The sequence below is a fragment of the Solanum stenotomum genome, chromosome 10, assembly GCF_019186545.1.
Source record: "Solanum stenotomum isolate F172 chromosome 10, ASM1918654v1, whole genome shotgun sequence".
NCBI lineage: Eukaryota > Viridiplantae > Streptophyta > Magnoliopsida > Solanales > Solanaceae > Solanum > Solanum stenotomum.
The window spans coordinates 56138331-56159317 of NC_064291.1; the positions used below are offsets into that span (position 1 = coordinate 56138331).

The window sequence follows — 20987 nt, forward strand, 5'->3', positions numbered from 1 at the left end:
CATAGTCAAAATGTATTTTTTTTTGGTCATGGGAACACAAGTATTTTTTACTTCCATTCAAAATCCCTTTGTTATAAACCTTTAATAATAATAAAAAAATACTTTATATTTTGCATATTATATAGTATGATTTGCAAGCATATGTTACTATGGTTTGTCGGTTATTCCTTATTGATTGAAATTAAAGGAGATAAATAGTAATGAGTTTTAAGTTGAATATACTCTTTCACCTAATAGATTAACTTTTTTTGGATTAAGCTCTCCTATTTTTATCTATGACAATTGTTATAAGAATAAGTCTATTAACACTTGAAATCGCGACTCAAAATGATATAGAACTTGAATTTAAGAAAGATATCAATTGTATATATTCCTTTTTTGATTGGACTTATGTTCACACTTTAAATATGTTTATCAAATACTAAAAAATGATCCACACATGATTTTACAATATGTGGTTGTTCATGAAAAATATGTTCCTCCATGTGTGTGTATATATATAAATAGAGAATTAAAAGGCTTTCTCCCATCTAACATTTTCTCAAAAAACTAATTAAAGCATACAATTTATTTCTTTTGGAAACAAATTTCTAGATATCAATAAACCAAACGTAATTTATCCACCGTCGTAGATTCTTTTTGCCTTTTTCTTTTTTAGAATTGTGTGAAGACAATAGGAGTTTCCAAAATAGACATAAAAGATGTGGCAAAAGTTATGAGAATATTTTTAATTATATTATATTTCTAGCTTTCGTCTTGCCTTCATTATTATTTTTGTATGGTAAAGGTGCAATAGAAGTGTCCAACTTTTGACACATTTACATATTTTCATATAACCCTATAGGAAATAATGAATTGTGGTAGAGTGAAAAATATTTTGAGTTTGTAATTTGTTTAATACAAAGCATTGTCATTGTTACTATATTTTATTATATTGAGACTTTTTTATGCAAATTTAAATATAATCAAGTTCAATAGGAATACGAACACCAGGTTGAAATTCAAAAAAAGACTCGCAATACAAAAAATTAAAGAGAAAACATATATTTAATGGACGAAAGGATAAATCCCAAAAATAATTATTAATTCCTCGTTTTTTTCCTTTTGTTCACTACTAGGAAGAAAATGACCAAAAGACTCTTCACATACTTCAATTCGACTAAAATAACCCTTTAACTAGTTCTTTCATAATTTTAAGTAGTATTTTGCAAGAGTATAATTAATATTTTACATTCTAAACAAAATAAATTTGAACACTACAAATGTTTATAATTTGAGCAAAATGCTTCATCAAACAACAACAACGAAAGAAAGTTTAGTAAAATTTTGAACTCATCATTTCTAGTCATGAATTTTACATATTTGTCAACCTACATTAATTTCTACCAAAACAAAGAGTGTATATACAAAAAAGAAATGCGAATGTATTTTATTGTCAATGAAATTTGTTGAGCTAAGATAAGTTTTTAATGGCAATTAATTATAATCACAAAGAAATTCAAAATTTAGGAGTTGGTGAAAAAATTGACACTCAAAAATGGAATTTTGAAACTTCCATAATGGGCCCACAGAAAAATCGTGGGCTTTGTATTTACTGGGATTCTAGAAGCCCACCTACTAATGATCAAATCTTCCAAACCAAAGTAGATTTAAAAGAGAAATTAAGGTATAATTTTTTTTCCCACATTTAATAATAGTATGAAATTAATAATATTATGCTTCATATACATATTTATGATTTGGATATATTAAGTGTTACATATTTTCACTTTAATTTTCACTCTATTAAGGTTAAATTGTTATATTGGACTTAAATATCGAGTATGAATACACATTTATCCGAGAGAGAGTGATTCGTTTTTTCTGCTAGCCTTGTTCATATTTTTACGTTGTGATTTAGTGACTGATTTTTTGTGCATGAAAAGACAGTTTGAGTGCCTTTTAGTATGTTTTAGCAACTTATTGAAACCACTCATTTTGCCTTTATTTAAGAACCTCAAATGTAATTGATCAGTCAATAGACTATGGTATTTCCAACTTAAACTATTAAAGATTGACATTTTTTTTTATATAATTATATTCTTGATATATCGATATATAGATAAATTATTAAAGATGGCATATCCAATAATTTCTCCTTCAAAGTAATTAAGTTTCATAAGACTTAATTATCACCTCATCATGGTTTATTAGGAGATCACTTTGTGTCACTTACATCAATCGAATATTTATGATCATCAAAGTCAACTAGTTTTTTTTTGTGTGTATTTATGTCTTCAAAGCTATACATAATGACAATAAAATGGGCATGTACATTGGAAATGACATTTACCCTATCATTTCGTCATGTTCATATTGAACTCACTCGTTGAAATATATATTGATTCTAATAACATTGTTGGATTAAACAGTTCAAAAATGCTTGTAATTCGATGTGATATAGTTTGATTGAGTCAAATTACATGAATAATAATAATAATAATAATAATAATAATAATAATAATAATAATAATAATAATAAATAATAATAATAATAATAATTAATAAATAAATAAATAAAAAGCGCCACACAAATAAATGTATCATTAGTACCCTTTATATATAACTTACATTTTTTTAGCTACCAACTTAAAACTTTATTTGCCCACCAAAAAATTAAATTTTAGAAGATCAATGTTTGTCATCAAATCTTATCTCATACAAGGATATTTTATTTTTCAGAAGAAACCACATAGGGGCAGGTCATAAAAAATCACATTTATTAAAACCCTTAACTAAATTAAAGTGTGCAAGCTGAAAAGAGAAAATTTCTGATTCAGAAAAAAGATTGACTAATCCATAAACTTCTATACAATTTAGGCAATTGGAAAGGAATAATGAAAAAGAAGAGGATAATATAAGTATAAGCCAGTTGGCCTAAGATTGTGACCTTATAATATATGAAAATAGTAAAATTCCAGAGTCATGAAGATATGCATGCACATGAATTATTATTGGTTAAGGTAAGGTTTAATTAATTTTTAGAGTAGGCCAATATATGACACTATATGATTGAATTGTATTTTAGCTAGTCAAGGGAAAGTGGGGATGATGATGTACAAGTTTATAAACTTAGCTAATTTCAAGTCTATACTATAAAAATTTTCTTACAAATATCTCATCTTGGTCAATGAACATTTTCACATATTTTTGAAACTATTTACACGGTAAAATCTTATACATATAAAATTGAAATATCATGTTATCATGTCGCTAAGTAACAACAATTATCGTTTAATGCTATTTAATAATGAATTAGCGAAAGTTTATGAGAAAAATTCTATTGGCTACCTACAAACAATTCAACATCAGATTAGCGACACTGATTTTAGCTCTTAATCCAACTTTGCATAAAAAAAATTTGCCTCTCTGTGAGCTTGCTCAAATTGTTGATTGAACGTCTAGATAAAGAGGAAGAATTGTTATCGGTTAACACAACATATATTTAGTCAATTTATTATACATCCTCATAATACAATAATACGAACACGGGAAAGTTCAAATAATTGTCCTGAACTTGCTTGAAATTGAGTCATTATAATTTTGTAGGTTGTATATATAATATATCTACATATATCGAGTATTTTACGATTCGTACCACTAGTAAATGTCATTGTATAAAGTTAGAGTACCACTAGAACAATCAAAAACAAGAATTAGCGATAGATATCGTCAAAGTTCTTTTGTCAACCTAAGGTATTCATAGGTGGAGGTCAGTGTCTCAAATGACTTGGTGGAGGACTTCTTTTTTGTTTTTCCAATCGTTGTTCGATATTTATATTTGAGTCCAAATATATTTGGATCGTGCATTGCAGGAATATTCTGAGGCAATACTCCAATAAGATTTTTTCTATATATTGATCAAAATTTGAATCCGAAATCTTTGAATTAAGGGTGGAGAGATCCTGATCATTCCATCACGACCCGCGTTGGTTGGTGGAAGACTTTGCTAGTTCGTTAGAATAGAGGAAGAAACTGAACCTCATAAAACTTGACGCGTTTTTATAATATGATCCTTTTACCCTAATAATGTCACAAGTGAAAGAGATTGACTGAAAAGAAAATGAATTAAAGAAGAGATATCCAAATTCCAGTCCATATTCTATTTTACACCTCATGATGTTGTATTTTTGTCTTCATTTTATGTTAGAGAGACTCTCCCTATTATTGTTATCCCACATGTCTAGTACTTTTTCTCGGAAATTTAATTAATTCTATGGACAATTTCTCGATAGTCGATAGGTGTATATCATCCTTGTTCACAGGCTATTCTATCTTCTTTGTATTGTTTTAATTTTATTAATATCTCCGAAGGGAATCAATTCTAGAAGGTTAATGGTGATTTTCTTTTTGTGTCCCAACTCACAAATTCCACCATTAACTCGTTTCATTCCACCCCTTTATATTTGAATTTTGTTATAATTTACCTAATTAAGTAATGCTCATTCATTTTTCTTCATTGTTTTTGATAAATTCATATCTAGTAAGTTGTTAAATCTTAGCCTTTAATTAAAAGAGGAAAAACTACTTAAAACGAAATGGTCATAACAATATTCATACATGTCGGGAGAAGCAATAACAATTAAGATATTGTTTGTCTAAATATATATTATGTATATAATGTCTTGTTAATATGAACCATTATTTGGTTACGTTATATATAGTAATGTCTTAACATTTATAGCGTCAATATATTCTCTTATACCAATTAAATTCGGTAAATTATTCGAACACTGTACTTTTGTAAACGTTGAAATTTTATCAAATTTAAAAATAGAACTCTATTATAAGATGAGTTAAATTTGTTTTCTACCTCTAAAATATGTTCAAAATTTTTGGGGTTACTTTATCATAAATCCTAACTCACACACATATATTCCTTGAAAGACATTTTGAAATATCTGAGACTCCATCGTGACTACTGAACAACAAAATTAAAACACACACATAAAAAAGTGAAATTATTTTTCAACATGCATGAATCATATGATGTTTTAATCAATATTCTATCAATTATATTATATAATTAATTGCAAGAAACATGACGTATATACTTTCTTACCAATTAAGGGTCCAAAAAATTGTTTGGCAAAACATTAGGCTTTCCACTTTTTGAAGTAATTTCACTTAATTGTGCTTATAGTTTCGATTTGGTTCAGATTTCTTTTAAAATCTTTTGTTAAGTTCTACCAATAGTAGTAATAATATTATAAGGACCATTTTACATTTTTTTGATATATATAATCAGAAAGTTCGAATCAACTTATACACATCTCGATTAATTTTACGAGATATTTAAATTCAACGAAATTACTTATAAGGACCATTTCAAAATAAGAAATTTATATCGTCATATTTACCTTATGTTTATCTCTTATTAGTCAAATCTCCTCTCATGAAACTAAAATTATATGTATTAATAATTACCTCTAAATTCCAACTTGTAATAGCAAGTTAGCAATTAATTTTTTGAGGTTATTAATTGATGTTTATCATAAAACTTATTTTTTATATTTTATGACTGACTTGATAATATATATTATCACTGACCTTGAATATACTTTTTAACTCTTTACCGTGATGTGATCGTATAAGGGTCAATGCATCACCAAGCAGCCGGAGGCGCAAATGCATTTATTAATTAGTCTCTCCGTTTTAATTTATAAAATATTATTTAATTTGACATAATTTTTTAAAAATAAAAGATGGATAGATTGAATTTGAGCAAGTTAAAATATATATTATTCAATTGATGAATAATAATTCAACTCGTTCAAGCTAATTTATTTCGACTTAATCACTATTTTTACCCCTCCTTTTCATATACATACAAATAAAAAGAAAAAAAGCAATATTGACACATTTCTTCTTGAATTATTAGCTTAAATTCTTTCGAATGAATAATTATCAATCTCAAAATTAATTTTTGGATCATTTTTGGATTGCTGTTTGGCCCATTGGGTTATATACTATTGACCTATTGGGTTATCCATGTCTGGGGGTAGAAAAATAAGGAAATTTTAGAAATAAGAAACATAATAGATATAATAAAGCTCTATAATTATAGTTTTGATAATTGCGTTTTATAGCTATAGTTTTATTTGCTATGGAGGCTACCGTTTGTATATATTTTTGTTTGTTTGTATATTTCGCTTGCGAATATATAAATGGGGTAAGTATATACAAATTTTGTAGTTATACATTTTAGAATTTTTCAATACTCCGTTTATATATTTTGCTTGCAATATACAACTAGGGTAATTTATTATGATTTTTTCATAAATTGTATACAAATAGCTAAGTAAGCATATACAAAATTCTGGATTTATACAATCATAAAGTGAATTATATACAAATTCTAGATTTATACAAATCACGTGAATTATACAAATAATAAGAAGAATTGGGGAAACTATAGCCGCGAATTACAATTTTCTTAAATTGTAGCTATAGTACCTAATATAGGCTAAATGTTTGTTGTTCTGCATAATTTTCCCTATAAAAATTGGCACTAGGGGTGCAAAAACTAAATCGACCAATAATTGAACAGAAAAAAATGTTATTGAGTTGTTGCTATTGGGTTATTGGGTTAACGAATTTTTGATGATATCATAAAAAAATATTGGGTTATCGATTCGGTTTTTAGTTTTAGTATTGGATTATTGGGTCAACCGATAACTCATTAAGACAGTAGTAATTTACTACTTTACCCTCCATAAATATTAAAAATATTAATAATTTAACATAACTAGACATTATATCATACTTTACGATACAATCTACATAGTTAAATATTATCTTTCTTGTTTCACTATATCAAAACATTTACAACTGATTTGCTTGTTTCATTATATCGCGTCAAATTATTAGAAAAGTGAGAAGTCCTATATTTATTTAATGAGCATTTTCTTATTAGGTAAATCGAAAACCAAAACCTAACTGTTAATGACAAAAATTCGATAAACCGATGTATGCATACTATATTATACAGAATATAATTTAATAGTGTATACATATCAGAACCGTACAAATACGATTTAATAGGATATACGTATATAGAACAATACAGATTTAATTTAACAGCATATACATATTAATGTATTCCATATTAATCTTTACCCTTTCTTTTACAAAATAATTTTAAGGAAATTAACAAGTGATGTCAACTTTGTGTTGTATTGTAGAAGAGAAAAATACTAACATAACTATTTTTTTTGCAAGAAGATACGCAACTATTCAATACACGTTATGTGAAAAATAAAAGATATTTTTATTCCTTTAATATAGCCGTAACAATTTAATTAATTAATTAGTGTTGCTTGATAAAAATTATTTCATCCCTTAAAAAGGCACGCAACTTTTGTTAGTGGACTAATTAATTTCTATTAATTTGAGACTTTTTCTTTAGTTAATCTTTATTTGGCTAATTAATGGCAATAGTATGCGGCAGCTATATATTTATACTTTCGTGTATATACAAGTTTGATATTAAAGATACAATGCTTTTTAATAAAATCGAAAAGAATATTTTACTACTCCATTATTATAACCTTGGTAAATTATAACTTGTTTATTATTATTGTAATGTAATATGATGATTCCCTATATAGTATCAACAATTTATATATTGTTTACACATCTTTTTCTCCAACTTTTGTTACTCATCCATTAAAGTTTCTGCTACTATTAAATTAGTAAAGTCACAATAACCATTGTATATTATGACATAAGTTTGACTGTGAAGAAGAGGACCCTAACGGATATTCATTTTTGTTACTAATAATAATATTACAAGTACTATTTTATTTTTGTTAGCGGTCTTTATTCTTTGAATGCTCATCTAATAAATTTGTTATTTTATAATAATTTGTAATTATATTAGTCAACTCTAATGCAATAAGCTCGATTGAAAAGATGTTAACAGAAGAAATTGATTTCTGATTTTTATTACATGCATCTTTTTTGTTTTGGTGTCGTTATTTTTGGATGCTTATCGAATAAACTTGATCTTATACTAGATAAGTTCGATTAAAAAGATGTTGTCGAAAGAAATTGATTCTTTGATTTTTTTTACGTGTACTACTAGTACTATGTGGTACTATGATATGAACATCTATTCTTTCTATACGAGTCACCACAATTACAAATGCATGGTTACTACTTTTTTAAAATTTTATTTATATATAAATTCAACCTATTCTAACAAAATTCAGAAAGGACCCTCACTTCCTCACCATTTTTAAGAAAGCTCTGATAAACTTCCATACAAAGCCAAATCCATTTCTCTCTCTTTCTTTTTCTTTCTCTCTGTATATAAAAATAACCAAAACTTTTGGTCAGGCTTCTGCAGAAAACTCTGTTTTCAACATATATTTATTTATTGTGCTTTGATTTGGGACAAATGAGGGGTTTACCTGGGCATGAACGCCGGTGGACGTCGGATACGGTATCTTCCGGCAAGGATTTAAGTGGTGAGTCATCGCCGGGAACTGATTCCGGGAATATTTCCGGTTTTGTTTCCGAGGAGTTTGTTGAAGTTATACTTGATCTTCAGGATGATGATACGATTATTCTACGGAGCGTTGAACCGGCGACTGTAATCAACATTGATGCTTCTGATCCTGCTACCGGAGTCGGTATTGGTGGAGTATCGATTGAAACGCCGGCGTCGGTGACATCGACGTCGGAAACTCGATCGCCGACGATGCGTCGGAGTACATCGAATAAATTACGTCAGTTTTCACAGGAGTTGAAAGCTGAGGCTGTCGCGAAAGCGAAGCATTTCTCGCAAGAGCTTAAAGCGGAGCTAAGGAGATTCTCATGGAGCCATGGACATGCGTCCCGCACTTTTTCGCCGGCGTCGTTTTTCCAAAACGCCGTCGTCGGTACAGGCAACGGTGTAGATTCGGCTTTAGCAGCTCGAGCATTACGACGGCAACGCGCTCAGCTCGATCGGACTCGTTCCAGCGCTCACAAGGCTCTTCGTGGACTCAAATTCATCAGCAATAACAAAACTAACGGATGGAATGAAGTTGAAAACAATTTCGCTAAGCTCGCTAAAGACGGTTACCTTTATCGCTCCGATTTCGCACAATGCATCGGTCAGTACTAACGCCGGCGACCACTACAGTTTAATTATTGATTAATTACATTAATTTTGATTAATTATTTGGTTAAAGGTATGAAGGATTCGAAGGAATTTGCATTGGAATTGTTTGATGCTTTGAGTAGAAGAAGAAGATTGAAGGTTGATAAGATCAGCAAGGAGGAATTGTATGAGTATTGGTCTCAAATCACCGATCAGAGTTTCGATTCTCGGCTTCAGATCTTCTTCGACATGTACGCACCATTAACTTAATTAATTAATTAGTAGTAGTAAGATAAGAGTTAATTATCTTAAGTAAAATTAGAGAAAAGTAGTTTTAGTAAACAAAACGTGAAGAGAGAGAGAAATTTACTGATTGCTTTCCATGTGGAACACTCATCCACTACTGCATGACAACTGACAAAAAAAAATCGGAATATTTAAGTGGCACGTCATTATCTATCTAATAGAGTAAGTAATTACTCTTCTGCAAAGGGCTAAATAGTGCTTAGATTTTACAGCACGTAACAATCCTTGTGGTTTTTATTGTATGGTACAGGGTGGACAAGAATGAAGATGGTCGAATTGGTGAAGAAGAAGTAAAAGAGGTAAATATTCAGTATAGTATTTTTGCTATATTCCCTCCCTCTTCAAAGTATAAGTGAATTTCGATGAATATACAACTTCATTTGTGGCACACTTGGGAGTTGTTTGGTACGTGGATGGTAAGATAACTTGTACTATAATAATAGTGTAAATAGTTGGATAAATAATTTTGAGATTAAATATTTTTGGTCAGTCTTGCCTTTTATCTTGAGATTATTATCACTTATTTCTTATCCAAACAATTTTTTATATTTTTAATTTGTTTGAAAAAGAATGTTATGTTCCTATAATTGGAAAAAATAATTTAACATTAATATTACTCTTTTATCCTTAAGAAAATGATGTATTGCAACATAAAGATCCAGGTTTAGACGATAAATCTCAAAAGTTTTAATTTTTGAGTTAACCACCTTCATATTAATTGAGTCTAAGGAATATTTTTTTTAAAAAAAGAAATTAATATTAATAACTAGATAGATTAAATGCTAAATGGCTAGAAAATTTTAAAAGTGTGTAATATCTTTTTTATTTTAAAATAAAGTGGTCTTTTTTCCATTTTTAATTAAAAAGTATGAAAGTTAAAAGGATAAAAATGTTCAAAAAAGCAAAATAACATAAATAAAATATTATTCTGGCCAAATTTTTTGGGTAAAAGGATTTTTCCTAGTTTTTTTTTTTGTCCCAAAAGAATAATATATAGAGTTCAGATTACGAGAATCAACTTACCTAAATTTCAGTGTTAAATTTTTTAATGGTTAACAAATTATGAGAAAGAAGGAAATTGCTTGATTAACCTTAAGCTTAGGATTATTTTTTAAAATTAATGTAGCCTTTATAAAGTAATTTTTTCGGAGAACAGTCTGTCAGGTTGTGGTTTCATTAAAATGTCTCGCTGACTTTGCCTTATAAAAAGTGTACTGACTTGCATAAATAATTCATTGTGCTTATACAAACACATGCATTTTAAATTAAAAACGATACTACGAAGTGGTTAGGATTAAGTTTTATAATCCCTATTTTTTTTTTTCTATTTTTTCTTGTAATGGGATAGAATAATATGTGTTCGGCGTGATGATTAGGTAGCCAGATAAGAAAATAATAAGAATCAACGACTCCAAATATAATTATAAATGTATTTTGTTAATTAATACTTATAATTCATTGCATAATCTCTCTAGTCTTGCTGTCTGACGCTACCCATGTTCTAGAAACTTTTTTGTCTGGCTCAGATAGTGGAACGTCAATGTATAAAAGCTCTTTATGCAAATAATCCCAACATTTTTGTTTATCTTTTCACTTAAAACATCGTTTTCATTGGAGTTGGTGGGGGCGTTTTCGTCAAGTAAACATATATCATTTGTATATTGTCAAACCTTTTTCTAATTCAAGCACCTTTTGTTTTTAAAATTATTTATTCTTCCCATTTCCCTTTAAAATAAAATGTCTTTTGGCCCAATTATGTTCCTGAAAAATTATTGAAAAGACATTTGATGGATTAAAACTCCATATTTAAATGAGGGTGGACAAAGTATTTATTTGCCTACTACAAGCCAAATCTAATTTCTTATTATTTTTTTAGTTTGTGATATAAATTCCAACAATATATATTACTAGTATTTGACAATCTAATTCTTATTTTTTGGAGAAAGAAATACCAAGTCAAATCATCTACTAGTTAAATTTCATTTGGCATAGATTGAGATGATAAACTTTATTGGAGGATAATTTAAATAGTTTGAGGTGATAAAACTTTCTTGGAGGATAACTTATAGCCACTGACATATTGCTTATTTTTGTTATTTTGACTAAAAATAAGTGTTTAAAAGCATTTTGTTAAAAAATATTTTAGCTTAAAAGCACCTAAAACAGGTCAATCTAAATAGGCTCTTAATCTTCTGGACATGTATGATTTTTTTTTTTACTTTCATACTTAGTCTTGTGTCTAGTATCATTCTAACTAATTTGATTTTGCGCCCCATAAAATCAATTAAAGGGAGAAACTAAGAATTTTTTTTCATATCAATACTGGAACAACCTTTACTAGTGAAATTAGGTTTATTGTATTGTAAACGACAAACAGAAAATATTAGCCTTTTAATATTCAATGTGATGAATAATGTAGATCATCATGCTAAGTGCCTCTGCAAACAAATTATCAAGATTAAAAGAACAAGCAGAGGAGTATGCAGCTCTGATCATGGAAGAATTAGATCCTGAAAGACTTGGCTACATTGAGGTAGGACCCTCTCACCCTTCCCCTTTTGTTAAGGGGGCTGCAAAGTAACACAAATTATTTTATTTTTTGTTTGCTTGCACGTCAATTCGTCTTATCATGACTAACTCTTCCTATAATTAAGTAAATTACTATCAGTTGATTGGTTATTGACTTATGCAAAATGGTTGCAACTAATTTATTGCATTAAACTTGCAAGATTATTTAAAGTCCAAGTTAGTTAGACGACAAAGGAGTGACACTGAGAAACCGTGTTGTTCAACAAATATTTTTCCATATTAAAATACCATTTCCATTCTATTTTTCTAAATAAATTGCCAAATTGTAGTCGTTCAACAGTTTCTCTTTTCATTTCTTTCCTATTTTCTGCTGGCTCATCTGCTAAAAGGAAGAAAAAAAAGGTGGAAGTGAAGGAAATATGAAAAGAATTAGGTTACTGAAGTTATAAGGAGGTGATCTGTTCAAACTTCAAAGAAATACGCTACCTAATTTTTGTTGGTTAAGCTTACCGTACGTACTTCAGATTAGTTTCAATATTTTAGGACAGTGAAAAATGCTGTCACATCCTTGGTCAGAAATTTATGATTTTTATTATCCCTTTGTTTTAATTTATAATAAGTATTAGTACTATTTTTCTTTAGTTTGTTCAAAAAAAATAAAATATCTTTTTATATTTGATAACTCTGAAGTTTTAGCCTCTTACGTGATAGGTTTAATACCACAATAATTAATGAGCATTTTTGTATTTATATGTACTTAATTTAAAAATCTTTCTTTATTTTAAATTTTGTTCTTCATCAAACTAAGAGAAACATGTTAATTTAGGGGATGCTCTACCATAATAAGATTGATCATGGAATATAGACTATAGTGGAATGACCAGTGAGAAATGTGTGCACTACTTTATATATATACTACTTTATTTTATTTATCCACCCACCCCACCCTACCGCCACTACTTTGGCTTCTAAATTCAGCCATGTACCTGGAGCAAGACATAGTGTAAAAACTTTAGTTTATTGATAACCAGCACTTAAAAAGATATATGCTACTTTCCATCTCTTAAAAAGATTTAGTAACCTAAACATGCCTGCTACCATTTTCGAAACTTTGAAAATGTGTTTTGAAAATGTCAAGTGAAGTATTAGTTCAAACTTCAAAATTGGCCACTTGGAATAAAATATAAAACAAATTGAAACAGGTGTAGTAGTTTTAATAATGCACCTACTTTTTCTCTATTTATTATATAATTTTCCTTTTTTTCAAATTTAATTGAATGTAATTTATCAACTAAATTGATATTTTTTTTTCTCTAGAATATACTTGAATTTTAAGTCTAAGAAGGTACTAGCACTAGTTTTCTGATTATCAAAGTCTATGGTTCCTCCATCATTACAAGGTGGAGAATATATGACCACTACCGTTGTTGGCGGTCCTGACATCCCATGTGGACCTTCCCCTTTGTGCATCAAATGCGCGTTTTGAGCACTCAAACACGTGTACTTTCGCCAACGCAATTTTAACGATAGTTAAAAGTTTAAAAAAAGCAGAAGAAAAATAATTGAAATAAAATTCGCCAAAATAATAGTTTAAGTATACTTTTGATTATTATCTTTATATTATAGAAATAGATAATACTAAATGATTATTATTTATTTTATCGATTATATTAGGCTTTTTATAGGGTTGATGGAATTGTATCAGGTCTTCCGAGAATAGTGCATATTTGAAAATTTTGATATTGATGCAGTAATATTTTTAGTGAGTCGAGCAACATATTTGTTTGATACTTGTGTTATGGAAAGGCAGTAAAACAGACTAATAACTTGTAATGACTTAAATTTTTTAAATTCACACCCTTTTATGGATGAATAAGAAATATGATTAACTTACTGATCATATTTCTTGCATGCTCTGTTTTATCATGATGATAATGCAGCTATGGCAGCTGGAAACACTTCTCCTCCAAAAGGACACTTACCTCAACTACAGTCAAGCACTAAGCTACACAAGCCAAGCTTTGAGCCAAAACCTGCAAGGGTTGAGGAAGAGAAGCCCAATAAGAAGAATAAGCACAAAACTTGTCTATTCACTGCAAGAGAATTGGAAGAGAATTTGGGTTCTGGTCTTGTGGATTTTGATAATGATTGGGCTTTTTCTTTGGAAGTTCTATCAGTACAAAAAGAAAAGTGCATTTCAAGTTATGGGTTATTGCCTTCTAACAGCTAAAGGTGCTGCTGAGACTCTGAAGTTCAACATGGCTTTGATATTGCTGCCAGTTTGCAGGAACACCATTACATTCCTCAGGTCTACTAAATTGAGCTGTTTTGTACCCTTTGATGACAACATCAACTTCCACAAGGTAGGTTGCCCCTTTTAATTCTCTTCTTTCCTTAAGAAGACTAACTGATAATTTGTAAATTGCAATAGTAAGACCAACTGATAATTTGTAAATTGCAATAGTAAGACTAACTGATAATTTGTAAATTGCAATAGGCGGGTTAATATTTGCTCTAATATTCTTACTGTGTGCAGACTGTTGCTGCAGCCATTGTTACTGGTATCATACTCCATGCCGGTAATCATCTTGTATGTGATTTCCCAAAGCTTATACATGCAAATAATACGAATTATCAGAAATATTTGGTGAATGATTTTGGCCCAAGCCAGCCTCAGTACATAGATCTTGTTAAAGGAGTGGAGGGTGTGACAGGAATATTAATGGTAATCCTCATGGCCATTGCTTTCACTCTTGCAACGCGATGGTTTAGGCGGAGCCTCATTAAGTTTCCCAAACCTTTTGATAGACTCACTGGTTTCAATGCGTTCTGGTACTCGCACCACCTTCTCATCATTGTCTACATCGTACTGATCATCCATGGCACATTCCTCTACCTTGTGCATAACTGGTACTCCAAAACGGTATATCTTCTGAGTTCTTGTGCTCTCCCTTTTTAATAATATTGATGTAATTTAATTGTTTTCATGCCATTAACATGTATTTGTTCTCAGACATGGATGTATCTAGCAGTTCCTGTACTTCTCTACTCAGGGGAAAGAACTCTTAGATTCTTCCGATCAGGCTTATATACAGTCCGGCTTCTAAAAGTAAGCTTCTGAAATTAGCATTTCGTTTCACTTGCATTAGATTTCTGGAATCAGGATGTTCTTTATATGATCTGATTTTAATGTTGGACATCCTAGCTAATTCACATGGTGAAATTCAATCACAAAATGAAAAAAAGGAATAGAAAAAACAATAATAGCAACAACTACACCTTAAACCCAAGCTAGTTTGGAGGATGCAGAGTCATCATGCATTACTCCTACTAATATTATTCTGAATGTCATCTTACTACAACTCTACTCCTTTATCTAGACTTTAAATAGGCCAGATATGTGAGCTCACACTTTTCACAGGCGTAGTTATACGTAGAAAATAGTAAATTAGAAACATTTAGTAGCTAAATTCAACATACTACAAGTCGTAGTTAGTAGACTAATGCTTTGCAGCTAAATTTCACGAATAACATTCCCCTTAATGCAAATGCTGAATCAAACATTTTGTTCTCTCATTTTATTCATTTATGTTTAAACTTTACCAATTTATTGCAGGTAGCAATATATCCTGGAAATGTCCTTACTCTGCAAATGTCTAAGCCTCCGCAATTTCGATACAAGAGTGGACAATATATGTTTGTCCAGTGTCCAGCTGTTTCTCCATTCGAGTGGTAAGTGACTCAAAGCATTTAGATTGTAGTTAACTTCATTACCCTACAGAACAAAAAGGTTTCAAATTTACTATATTACACAACCACCAGAGTTTCTCATTTGCACCAATTCAGAGTTGTTTGTTTACCCTGTTCTCTCTCTTGAATAGTGACACTAGCACTTTGATGGAAGTGTAGGATGGTGATAAAATATGTGAACTGTGTTCAGAATGTGGGAGGCAGGGGAAGGGGGATGCAAATCTAAGTCATCTCCAATATTGTCTTAAACATTTTATAAGACTAAGTATGCTTATTTGCTGAGATTCTACATGCTCAATATCCAGGCATCCATTTTCCATTACTTCAGCTCCTGGGGATGACTACTTGAGCATTCATATCCGACAACTTGGTGACTGGACTCAAGAACTCAAGCGGGTGTTTTCCGAGGCTTGCGAGCAGCCAGAGGCTGGAAAGAGTGGCCTGCTCAGAGCTGACGAAAACACCAAAACAAGGTATAATTCTACAAGGACTTAAACTTAAATGGAGATTAGCTTCCGTGTATTATTTAAGAATCAAAAGATTTCGGGTAAGTATATGAGTAAACTTGGAGGTATTATTATTATTAATGCAAAAAGTTACTCCTAAATCTCAGTTTGCCAAAGCTATTGATAGATGGACCTTATGGAGCTCCAGCACAAGATTACCGAAAGTATGATGTCTTACTGCTTGTTGGTCTTGGCATTGGAGCAACTCCCTTTATAAGTATCCTGAAAGACTTGCTCAAAAACATCGTCACAATGGAGGAGCAAGCAGTGAGTTTCTATATCTTCATATGGTGTTACATTTAACATAATTTTGCTCAAGTAGAGCAATCTTCATTTGTCATGTTACAGTGCATCTTCTGTCTTATTCTGCTTTTTGTTGTCTTCTCGTGTATAGCGTGATGAACAAGAGGTCTAATGTTCATTTTCTGTTATCAGGATTCAGTCTCGGATTTCAGTGGGAACTCAGACATGAGCGCTGCAACAAGTGAACAACCAGCTCTCAACAAGATTTCTCCAAAAAAGAGAAAGAGTACTCTAAAAACCACAAATGCATATTTTTATTGGGTGACCCGGGAGCAAGGATCATTTGATTGGTTCAAAGGTGTTATGAACGAAGTGGCTGAACTTGATCAAAGGGTAATGCAAAATGTCCAAAATTTCAACTTATTTCGTTTCTATCTCTATATTTATGATATTCCCATGATGTTCAGGGGGTCATCGAGATGCATAACTACTTAACGAGTGTTTATGAGGAAGGGGATGCACGTTCAGCTCTCATTACCATGGTCCAGGCGCTTAACCATGCTAAGAATGGGGTTGATATTGTATCAGGCACCAGTGTAAGCTTCTTAACATCTTGAAGTTATATTTTTTTAACTCAATTCAGTCTTAAGGCAGTAAGTTCTTTCCGTTTAGACCTTACCCAATAGCACAAGTTATGATACAATTAGACATGGAATAACTAATCAATGCCTAACGTTGCTTCAGCTATTGAATTTCTCGCTGATTACTATTTATCAACAGGTGAGGACACATTTCGCCAGACCGAATTGGAGGAAAGTATTTTCCAAGACCTTAACCAAGCATGCAAATGCAAGAATAGGTATGATTATCATTTGACCTCTTGGACATTGAAAATTGTCATTGTTTTACAGCGAGTTGATTCCAAGTTTGTTATTTTCGAGCAGGAGTTTTCTACTGCGGTGCACCCATATTAGCTAAAGAACTCAGCAAACTCTGCAAAGAGTTTAACCAAAAAGGCACAACGAAGTTCGAGTTTCACAAAGAACATTTTTAGAAGGCCCTGGAGTACAATTAATCTTGCATTAACGGTACACACATCGGTAAACCAGTATTTACCACATCTATCTTTGGTACCTGATTTGATGATTCTACTGAAGACATAACATTAGTAAGGAATAAGTCAGAGACAAATTGTACATAATAGGAGGAAGCATATTTAAAGAGAAAATACATACCAATATGATATGTGTATAGGTTTTGTATATTCAGTCATCTGTTATCACATACCAAACTTCAGAACTCCAAAAGGGAGACTCTGCTTTGGTCAGATGGCTTAGAATATGGGAGGAAAAAAAAGACGACAATTGAATGGTCACAATACACATAAAGAATGAGAATAGTGGGAAACAACTAATAAGAAGTTGACCTTCTTGATAAAGAAACACTATGAAAATGGCAAGCATGAAAGGACAGGCAATCATGGCTTGGATGGGGAAAACAAATTACAATTTTGAAAGAAGAAGATAACATTAGGAGTAGTGGGGGACTGATAGCTTTGTTGGTGGAACTTATAATGGGGCTAAGGGAATCCTTCCAAAAAATGTCTATGTAGTAACTACTTTTTCTTTTTCTTTTGCTTTGTGAGTATTTTTTGGGGTATTTTAATATACCACTTATTAGATAAGAGGATAGAAAATACGTGTATATGCAATTCTTATTAGTAAAGTTTATCTGTAGTAGTTCTTTAATCTGGAGAAAGGTACTATCAAAGGAAATATTTCATCGATTTCGTTGGATTTCTTTTCAGTTTTTTCTCAATGTCCTCTCAAAATTTCACAGATTTTGGATTGATAGAAAGTATCATGTACAACTTTTATGCGATTGAGATATAATTGTTGTATTAGGGAGTAGCAAGTTAGTTTTATTAAGTTAGCAATTACTCCATTTTTTATCATACAGTATAAGTGACATGGTTAAGCATATATCTTTTACAGAAAGTGTCAAATATTTATACTCTAAGGTGAGCTTAAAGATAATTACTCATAATAAATAGAATTAACAGCTCAAATGATGCAGCAAATAACTTTATACAACATGTTAAATTGCTCTGATCTAAGTGTTTAGTAGAAGAGTACATTTGTCATAAAGAAATCTTTCAAACCACTTTGGAGCCAGGCTTCTTCATGTTAGTATATGGGCTTCAAAATTCTATGGAAGCCTAATCTTGATTTACAAGTTTAGTTGGGTTTGGGCATTAAGTGGGCATTAAGTGGGCATTTTGTGTCAATTTCCACTGTTGGTCTTGTTGGGCCTCTAATCCAAATCTTCACCTTCAAAATACTGCTGAGAAATTTTCAGCAGTTGTCCCAAAAAAGATCCCTTTATAATTGATGGATCTTTTAGACCATGGTCTTAAGATCCCCTTTGAACAAACTGAAAATCCTATGATCAATGTTAGAAAATATGAACAAATATTAGGGCAAGAGTCTAATGTTGTTTGGAAGGGTAATTTTTAAGGTCTATACATGCACCACATTTGAAAATAGAGACAATTTAAGTGGTGACTTGAAAAAAGGACAGCAACAACAATTACAAGTTTAGTGTAGTCTCACAAATGTTTATGGAGATCATATTTCTACCTTTGAGAAAGTAGAGGTTGTATTCGAAAGATCCTTAAGGAAATAGCAATAAGTAGAAATAACAACAAAATAATTTGATATCAAGGCAAAAACAAGTAGTGATAAAAAATCTGAAAAAAGTAAATATATACTAACAACATTTTAATTTTGTTACTACATTTACCAACATATCAGTGACAGAATTGAATAATGAAGAACTAAATATTAATAATTATCAAATAATTGATAAAATTTTTATTAACTCTTTTTCTCTTCATTAGTAAGCTTACCAATAATATGCCAATCAAAAATTGGTTAGTAAATTTACCAACGAAAATTTTGGGGCCACATTTTAACAATTACCAATAATTTTTTAATGTATTTACTTTAGTTGGTACTTTAATGGATTGGTAAAATTAACTGACAAGCTTTTTAGCAATGTATTAATATTAGTTGGTATTTGGTTGGTAAAATCATTTGCTAACCTAGTTTTTTTTCTTTTTTTTAGTGTAAATCCCTTATTACCAAGGCTTATTCTAGTCACTAGTGGTGTCATTTTTTTTAGCAACAAGCATTTTAACCACCCAATAAGTCGTCTCTATTCAATTTTCACCGCCCCTATCCCACCAAAAAAAAAAAAGGAGGATCTCTAGTGGGGTGACACTATTTTGAGTGAAGTTCCAACTAGCTAGGAGCCTAAGACCATGGACCATGGTCGAGAGATGGGACAGAAAGGGTTCATGCAAATCACTTTGAAAAATTACACGGTATATAAGGACAATATATTTTCTTATGTGTTATTGAATTTTCTTTCCGTTTCATTTATTTACTCCATATTTTGAAATTCCTTAGAGAAATTTTTCGTCTTCACCTCTCTAGTTAGTCCTTATTAGTTTCTTTTGAACAATTAATACAACTAGTTAAGGTAGAAAATTGAAGGTTTTGAAGCAAATTATATTTGACATTTTGGTGCAAATAGTTTTGGAATTTAGAAGGAAGTTGCGCAGAAAAAAAGAACAAGTCAAGTCTACGGTTTCATTTTGTCAAATTTATATACTTTCTCAATCAATTGGAAGACGTTTGTTACCCAAAAAAAAGACTAATTGAGAACTACGTTTAAATAGTTTTTAGTTTTAGTATAGTGATAGATTTCCAAAATTCTAATGGTTGTGTTTAATTGTAATTTATATTATTCTTGTGTTCGGTATGAATTCTCATATTTGATTGGCTTAAATGTTTTTCAAATCAATTTATTTTCCTCGGAAAACTACTTGCCTCTAAAAAGTAAGGAAAACATTTTCTAAAATTCTTTTTTAACCTCACACTTCAACTTTCCACCCTAACTCAAATCTTGAATACCGATTTCCATTACTAATTTGAGATTTGACTCTTAATTCTCGATTCAAGACCTAACTCGTGACCTCGATTCAAGACCCAACTCCCGGATTGGATCGGGATCGGATGCCGATTTAGGTGTTGGGTCCCGGATCAAGATTCGACTTTCGAGGTTGGTTGTCGAGTTAAGTGTCGATATCTAGTTTAGATTGAGAGTCGATGTCGGATCCCAGGTTAGGTGTCGGATTTAGGTTCTGAATCGATCGTTGGAATCGAATTTGAAAGTCGAGTATCGAGTTGTGTGTCAGGGTCGAATCTCGGATCAATCATCGCAATCGTGTCCCGAATCGGTTTTCGGGATTGGCTTAATTTTCAGGTCACAAATTATTTTCTACTCTCTAGCAAAAAAAAATAACGATATTTTTCTAGAAAATATTTTTCATTCACCAATTAAACAAAAAAAATATTTTCACTTACCAACCTAAAATGAGAAAATAAGTTAGGAACCAACTTATTTTTCAAGAAAACATTTTCGCTCGCAGTAGTGTTGGAAAAACTAGCTAATTCATATCT

The 20987-nt window shown here is 30.7% G+C and overlaps 2 protein-coding genes across 2 annotated transcripts in view; one reads left to right on the plus strand and one right to left on the minus strand.

The window, feature by feature from the left end:
• Positions 1-3317: 3317 nt before the first annotated feature.
• LOC125841284 (ABC transporter C family member 10-like) overlaps positions 3318-20987 on the minus strand; it is a 170641-nt gene continuing 152971 nt past the window's right edge. Inside the window, exon 12 of the mRNA XM_049520385.1 lies at positions 3318-3330. The gene's annotated coding sequence lies outside the window, so the exon portion shown is untranslated. The remainder of the gene's footprint in view (positions 3331-20987) is intronic.
• LOC125841286 (respiratory burst oxidase homolog protein A) lies at positions 8257-18279 on the plus strand. The gene is made up of 14 exons (XM_049520387.1): positions 8257-9140; positions 9219-9378; positions 9684-9732; positions 11853-11966; positions 13903-14325; positions 14499-14885; positions 14976-15071; positions 15579-15694; positions 16018-16185; positions 16326-16485; positions 16654-16854; positions 16929-17057; positions 17242-17320; positions 17406-18279. The coding sequence occupies exons 1-14, from the start codon at positions 8441-8443 to the stop codon at positions 17513-17515; spliced, it is 2892 nt and encodes a 963-aa protein (XP_049376344.1). The 5' UTR covers positions 8257-8440; the 3' UTR covers positions 17516-18279.

What these genes read in the sequence shown, in the direction of transcription:
- LOC125841286 (XM_049520387.1), top strand. Translation starts at nt 8,441, where the DNA reads ATGAGGGGTTTACCTGGGCATGAACGCCGGTGGACGTCGGATACGGTA. An exon ending in ATACAGTCCGGCTTCTAAAA is followed by an intron (nt 15,072 to 15,578) that starts GTAAGCTTCTGA and finishes AATTTATTGCAG; the next exon opens with GTAGCAATATATCCTGGAAA. An exon ending in GCTGTTTCTCCATTCGAGTG is followed by an intron (nt 15,695 to 16,017) that starts GTAAGTGACTCA and finishes CTCAATATCCAG; the next exon opens with GCATCCATTTTCCATTACTT.